General features: G+C 49.1%; 1 protein-coding gene across 1 annotated transcript in view; it reads left to right on the top strand.

The window, feature by feature from the left end:
* Positions 1 to 514: 514 nt before the first annotated feature.
* Positions 515 to 7,675, top strand: part of si:ch211-102c2.8 (trichohyalin) — a 24,683-nt gene continuing 17,522 nt past the window's right edge. The window contains exons 1-9 of the mRNA XM_061259481.1: positions 515 to 674; positions 1,294 to 1,428; positions 3,059 to 3,166; positions 4,459 to 4,548; positions 5,160 to 5,241; positions 6,119 to 6,290; positions 6,575 to 6,649; positions 6,832 to 6,924; positions 7,626 to 7,675. The exon at positions 7,626 to 7,675 is cut by the window's right edge and continues 63 nt beyond it. Of these exons, the coding sequence (XP_061115465.1) occupies positions 515 to 674; positions 1,294 to 1,428; positions 3,059 to 3,166; positions 4,459 to 4,548; positions 5,160 to 5,241; positions 6,119 to 6,290; positions 6,575 to 6,649; positions 6,832 to 6,924; positions 7,626 to 7,675 (965 nt within the window). The remainder of the gene's footprint in view (positions 675 to 1,293; positions 1,429 to 3,058; positions 3,167 to 4,458; positions 4,549 to 5,159; positions 5,242 to 6,118; positions 6,291 to 6,574; positions 6,650 to 6,831; positions 6,925 to 7,625) is intronic.

Raw genomic sequence — 7,675 nt, 5'->3', positions numbered from 1 at the left:
TTGGGCTCTCACCGTGCCCCTCGACACGACCGGGACAGCCCTGAATCACCGGGGATCCTCGGCTCCCGGGGGGGGCCGGGGACACACTGTGGAGATGGGGGGCACCACGGGCGGACACAGGGGGCAGACCTCCACTGGACCTCCATGAGCAGAGCGGACAAGCACCGTGTTCCCATCTCACACCCCCAGGGGGCGACACTGAGCGGTCAGGAGAGACGGACCCTGACCAGGTGGAACTGTCCCGGGCCCAGTCACCCCGGGGGTGTGCGAAACCCCGGGTGGTTACCAGGAATCCCCGGCTGATTGGGGGGAAGGAGTGTCAGCATGACTGCTTTACCGGATCCCCACCCCCCTCTGTGTCCCCACGAGTCCTGGAACTGTTCCCAACCAGGCACGGGAGACACCAGACCAGCACACCGTGCGCAGAGGGGTCAGGTGGGGCTGACCGCGGCCTCTTTAAAACACAGAACACACATTACTGCACGGACGGGTTAACGCGTCAGGGGTTCGAACGATGTCCAGGTGTCTGAGCTGTCCCGGACCCATCCCAGAAGCCACAGGTCAGGGAACTCGAACCCCGTACCCCCTACCCTGGCTGGACCCCTCTCCCCCGGTCCCCTCTGAGGGACACGGACCCCGCCCTCCACCCCCCACGCCCTGCAGACGGGCCCAGAGTGGGGCAGAGGGGTGGGAATAGGGTCCACTCCCCATATGCCCCACCCTGCTCCGGTTCTGCCCCCCCTCACTGCACCAATGGGGAGGTTCTGCACAGGACCGGTGAGTCAGCCCAAACCACGGTCCCGCCTCGGCTGGTCCCAGCGGAGCCGTGTGGATGGGTGTGTTCTCAGCCTCCGGTCCCCCTAATCGCATGTCATGGGCACTGGCCCTCAACCCTGGTCCTGGAGCGCCACCTGCTGTCTGTGACTGATAATGCATTTAACGTGTGCGCACACTTTATGCAGGGGTGCCCAATCACGGCCCATGGATGGCGAAAAGTAGGCAGGTCTAACCAATCAGCTGATTTCACAAATTAGTTCTCTGGTCTAATGTGTGTTAATTAGTGAAGTCAGCTGGTGTAGTGACAGGTTGGAATGAAAACCTGGACAAAGCACATGTTTTGGCACGCCTGACTTATGTGTCCATTAACACAGTTGATTTACAGTGAATAAACCACTTTCGCCTTGTCTCTTGGGCAGTTGGTCACTTATTTTAAGGTAAAAATGAAAACCAGCCATGTTGAAGGTCTCCAGGACAGGTGTTAGATGAAATCCACATGTCCCTTTCCTGTTCTAGGTTTTGGTTCCGCCCCTGGCCCTCCCAGCAGCGTTGGTACCGGGGCGCTGACCGTGTCCCGGTCCAGTATGAACACTGGAGAGGCCGAGGGGGACCCGGACCCCCCCGTCTGCCCCCCCGTCAGACACCTGGCAGGTACTGAACACGTCCTGCCACCCCAGCACTCATTACTGCGAGGCTGACCAGTGGGACGTCCAAAACTGCAGCACTGCTATACCAACATGTTTCTGACCTGATGATAACTGCAGCACTGCTATACCAACATGTTTCTGACCTGATGATAACTGCAGCACTGCTATACCAACATGTTTCTGACCTGATGATAACTGCAGCACTGCTATACCAACATGTTTCTGACCTGATGATAACTGCAGCACTGCTATACCAACATGTTTCTGACCTGATGATAACTGCAGCACTGCTATACCAACATGTTTCTGACCTGATGATAACTGCAGCACTGCTATACCAACATGTTTCTGACCTGATGATAACTGCAGCCCTGCTATACCAACATGTTTCTGACCTGATGATAACTGCAGCACTCCTATACCAACCTGTTTCTGACCTGATGATAACTGCAGCACTGCTATACCAACCTGTTTCTGACCTGATGATAACTGCAGCACTGCTATACCAACCTGTTTCTGACCTGATGATAACTGCAGCACTGCTATACCAACATGTTTCTGACCTGATGATAACTGCAGCACTGCTATACCAACATGTTTCTGACCTGATGATAACTGCAGCACTGCTATACCAACATGTTTCTGACCTGATGATAACTGCAGCACTGCTATACCAACGTGTTTCTGACCTGATGATAACTGCAGCACTGCTATACCAACGTGTTTCTGACCTGATGATAACTGCAGCACTGCTATACCAACGTGTTTCTGACCTGATGATAACTGCAGCACTGCTATACCAACATGTTTCTGACCTGATGATAACTGCAGCACTGCTATACCAACATGTTTCTGACCTGATGATAACTGCAGCACTGCTATACCAACATGTTTCTGACCTGATGATAACTGCAGCACTGCTATACCAACATGTTTCTGACCTGATGATAACTGCAGCCCTGCTATACCAACATGTTTCTGACCTGATGATAACTGCAGCACTGCTATACCAACATGTTTCTGACCTGATGATAACTGCAGCCCTGCTATACCAACATGTTTCTGACCTGATGATAACTGCAGCACTGCTATACCAACATGTTTCTGACCTGATGATAACTGCAGCACTGCTATACCAACCTGTTTCTGACCTGATGATAACTGCAGCACTGCTATACCAACATGTTTCTGACCTGATGATAACTGCAGCACTGCTATACCAACATGTTTCTGACCTGATGATAACTGCAGCACTGCTATACCAACATGTTTCTGACCTGATGATAACTGCAGCACTGCTATACCAACATGTTTCTGACCTGATGATAACTGCAGCACTGCTATACCAACATGTTTCTGACCTGATGATAACTGCAGCACTGCTATACCAACATGTTTCTGACCTGATGATAACTGCAGCACTGCTATACCAACATGTTTCTGACCTGATGATAACTGCAGCACTGCTATACCAACCTGTTTCTGACCTGATGACAACTGCAGCACTGCTATACCAACATGTTTCTGACCTGATGATAACTGCAGCACTGCTATAAGAACATGTTTTTGACCTGATGATAACTGCCCTTGGGGATGATGACTGTGCAACTGTCCTCTTGGTGTGTAAACCCCAGGTGTTCCGGTGAAGAGCTTTGACTCGGTGACCATCGACAGCGACCTGGACTCGGTGCGGACCGACCGGGTCCGCAAACACTTCCGGAACGCTCTACGCAGCGGGGCAGGTGGGGTCCGCTGGACGTCGAGTCGGCGCTGAGACGGTGTGACACCGTCCTCACGCGTTTGAGACAACCAGGGCACTCGGTCCACAAAGCCAGTGCTGTCCGGTTCTGTCCGGTTCTCACCAGCCGTTACTGGACGTCACACTGAGACCAAAGCCTCTTTGACAGGGGAGACTAAGACAGGGCAGGGCAATAAGGCTGCCGGCGGAGGGGGTAACAGATGAGCCAGCTCATGACTGACGAACAGGCTTTGAACACAAGGAGTGATGAGTCCAATCTTTCTTCTCATTTTTGTTTACATAGAAAGCGCATTGAGATGCCTGTTTCAGGGCAGATTAGATGAGAATGAAACATGACAGGCTTTAAGCTTCTCTCTAATCGTGTAGAGGTTGTGCAGACAGAGTATGAGGTTTTAGAGCTTGTTTATTTGAGCTGTACGTTCAGATGCAACACAAGGCAGCATGTTTCAGACTTCATGTCATACTGCCAAGCCCCACAGTGTTATATTCACTCACTGACCACTTTATTAGGACCATTTTTACTTAATCACATGAGTAAGTAGGTGTAATAATCTAATCAGCCAATTGTGTGGCAGCAGTGCAATGGATACAGTCATGTAGATACGGGTCATGTTCACATCAACCATCAGAATGGGGGAAAAATGTGATAAAAGTGACTTTGACCTTGGAATGATTGTTGGTGGCAGACAGGGTGGTTTGAGAATCTCAGATCTCCTGGGATTATCACACACACTAGTCTCTCTATAGCACAGATGTCAAACTCCAGTCCTGGAGGGCAGTAGTGTCTGCTGGTTTTTTGGGTGTTCTGGGCACCTGTGGTTCATTGATTGGTTAAAGTATCCACACGCCTTGTTCTCAAGGCCTTAATTGGCTGCTGATTGAAAGGAAACCACAAACACCCGCAGACACTGCGGCTCCCTGGGAATTCAGTTTGACACCCCTGCTCTAGAGTTTTCAGAGAATGGTGAAAAAAAAAAGGTTTTAAATCCAGTAAGCAGCATTTCTGCAGACAGAAACGCCTTGTTAATGAGAGACGTCAGAGGAGAATGGCCAGACTAGCCAAAGCTGACAAGAAGGTGACAGTAACGCAGATAACCACACATTACAGCAGTGGTGTGGAGAAGAGCATCTCAGAACACAACCCATCAAAACTCTTAAGAGTATAGGCTAGGGCAGTAGAAGTCTAATAAATATCTGATGAAGTGCTCGGTGAGTGTATATGACTGTGAGCTGTGTGTGTGGATCTGAGACGGGTCTCTCTCTGCCCCCACACAGCGGTCAGGAGTGCCCGGGTCCTGCACCCGGAGGACCTGGGCACAGACCAGAGTGAGCCGGACCTGCTGCTGGAGCCCAGGTCAAAGTTCAGTGAGTCCGTTCTTCCGTGTGCTGGCATCAGACCCCATTACATTCTGCTGCTCTGATCCGGAGAAACTTACAGTGGGGTGATTAAGATGATTACTGTAATGTATTAATGTATGCTTATAAGTGAAAGCATGAGTATACTTTTATGTTTTTAAGGTGGACCCCAGGAAGAGTAGCTGTTAACAGCTAATGGGGATCCCAATAAACCAATAAACCAATAAACAAGAGTTTTATTCTTGTAATGATATGTAATGGAAATGTTCGCATATTTGAACTTACTTTTTGCTCACATCATTAGCAATCTTTTTGTCTTATTTTTTATTTTTTTCATGTTAAGCCTAAATATAGGGGCTGGTTTCTCAGAACTTCTCAGGGCCAGTCTTCATCCATGTCTGGGTCAGCAGCCCTAAATGACCTGAGACTGAAGATTGGATTTTGGGTCTCTGTAGCGCACTGGTGCATTCACCTCAGTTATACGAGTTCCTCTGCCAGACCTGGCTAGCAACATTCTCATCTTTTATTTAATAACTGTTTTTCTTACCGCTGTCTGTTTGACCTTTACTGTTTATATTGCAAAATCAATATATAGTTTAAAAGCGTGATTCTCATCGCAGGTCTGCACGCCCTCAGGCGGAATGTTCCGGGCGGGGGCCGGCACGTCCGAAAACCACGGCCCCCCAGGAGAGAGACTCCCAGGTGGGAATATTCTCACTCCTCACCTCTCAAATGCTCTTATGGAGAAAAGGACTATACTGCTATACTGTATTTTTTTTCTTTTTGTAATTCAGTGATGTGAAATGTATTGTTCATTACGTTTTTCCAAAAGGTTTTTGTAGCTCCGTACTGCAGTGCATTCCAAAATGTAGTTTGTAGAATGTTTCGTAAGGGTAGCTTGACCATCGAAGCAATAATATTTTTATCTAAACACTCAGTGAGCACTTTATTAGGTCTTTTTTAGACTTATTGGTCTTCTGCTGCTGTAGCCTATCCACTTAGATGTTTTCTTGTGCTGTGTGTTCAGAGATGCTGTTCTGCATACCACTGTTGTACGTCAGTATTAAAGTAATGACGATAGTATATAACCAAATAACACCCATGATAAATAAATAATGAATGCATTGGAAAGTAATAATTGCTAGAGAATGTTCTAGTGCCGTGGTTCTTAACCTTATTGGAGGTACTGAACCCTGCAAGCTTCATCAGTGCATTCACCGAACCATTCGTAATTGGAAAAATAAAATATGATTTCTTCAAAACATAGGTATATATTTTATGACCCCTGCCAAACCCCTGAGACTGTCTCAACGAACCCCTGGGGTTCGATCGAACCCAGGTTAAGAACCACTGTGAAATCTAGTGTATCGATGGGCCCCGTGGTCTGGGTTGGAGTCCACACCATGGCAGGGCTGACTGTGGCCAGTCAGTCTCGCAGGGCGATGCCCAGTGGTGTCACCCAGGGCAGGGCGGGCTAACCGTCCCTCCCCTCCTCCTCCTCCTCCTCCTCCTCCTCCTCTCACTGCTGCTGCCCTTTCCTCTGGACCAGACTCACTCTCTCTGTGTGCACGTTCCTCAGCGCTGCGGTCAGGTACGACTGCTCGGGCGATGAGGAGACCGATGAGGGAGAGGGGGAGGAGGAGGAGGAGCAGGCGGGTCTCTCAGGACTCTTTTCCCGAGGGCTGGTGCAGAAGACCAGCGCCCCCTGGAGGAAAAGGCCCAGCCAGTTAAAACGGCCACACTTACGCACGGTGAGAGCACGACGCAATGCGGCCATTTTGTGTTTATTCTCTTCCTACCCAGTTTGGACGTGCCAACTGTGTGTCTGAATTTCTCTGTCTCTCTCTCCCTCTCTCCTGCTCTCTTTCTCTCTCTCGCGCTCTGATATGATTCAAGTGTGTCTTTCTTTACTCTTAACATTTCAAATGAACTCCGGTTTTCGAGGTTAAACGTACAATGAGTATTGACTGAATGTACTCAGTGGAATGTTTTGACATAGATGAAATAATATCATGTTCCCATGACTGTGCTGCAGTTGACTGGCGGGTGGATGGAGGCCATGAGCTCTGATTGGCTGCTGCTGGAGGAGGCCCTGCACACCCTGAGGCAGGTGGGTAATACACTTGCATGCAGACAGGGGGCGCTGTTCCTACCACGCATGCCCTTTCTGTGGTCGGTTCCTCGTATGTGTCACCTTCGTTTAGTTTTGTGCTTCTTTTTGGCATGCTCTTCTCTTAATTAAATGCTCCTGAAGTGTGTGTCTGTGTGTTTCTCGGTGTGTGTGTTTTTCAGAACTGTCTCAGGGAGGAGGAGAGGTTGAAACAGAAGCGAGATCAGCTCCATGACACTGAGCTGTCCCTCACGACGTTACTGCAACAGAAGAAGGTACACACACACACACAGACTAGCACACACACACTCACACACACACATACACACTCACACACACTCACACTCATACACATACACACACACACACTCACACACATACACACTCACACACACTCACACACACACTTACACACATGCACACACACACTCACACACACACACAGACTAGCACACACTCACACACACACACACACTCACACACACACACACAGACTAGCACACTCACACACACACAGACTAGCACACACACACTCACACATTTGTCCTGTTATGGTGCACTTAAAGAGTGTGGATGGATTTGTCATGTAAAGGCGTGTAATTGGAATGTGCCTGTACAAGCTATGCATGAAGGATCCTCCCCCACACACTGACTCTATAGCGCAATCTGTAGACTGGAATTAAACAAAGTGACAGTAGACAGCAGCACATGAGCAGGTGCATACTTACACTGCTGCAGGGGGCTGCAGTGAGGAGGCTCACTTATGAATACAGTTGGGTAGTCCATATTTATAACCGTAATAATTGAAATAATATTTATAAATAATATGCTGTAACATCAGAGCAGTGTATTTCCTTTTTTGGACTTTGGATCGCAGGGAGTCTCATCTCAGCCGCACCAGTGTTCAAATCAACTGAGTTCATGAGTTGTTGACCCAATGAGATTCCCATGTTCACATCGGTGTGTGATCTCCCAGCATGCCGTGCAGGAGCTGGAGTGCACGCGGGCGAGGGCGGAGCAAGCGGA

Source organism: Conger conger, chromosome 11, assembly GCF_963514075.1.
Source record: "Conger conger chromosome 11, fConCon1.1, whole genome shotgun sequence".
Lineage (NCBI taxonomy): Eukaryota > Metazoa > Chordata > Actinopteri > Anguilliformes > Congridae > Conger > Conger conger.
The sequence above is the reverse complement of the archived record's forward strand: the minus strand, read 5'-3'. Positions and strand labels throughout refer to the sequence as shown.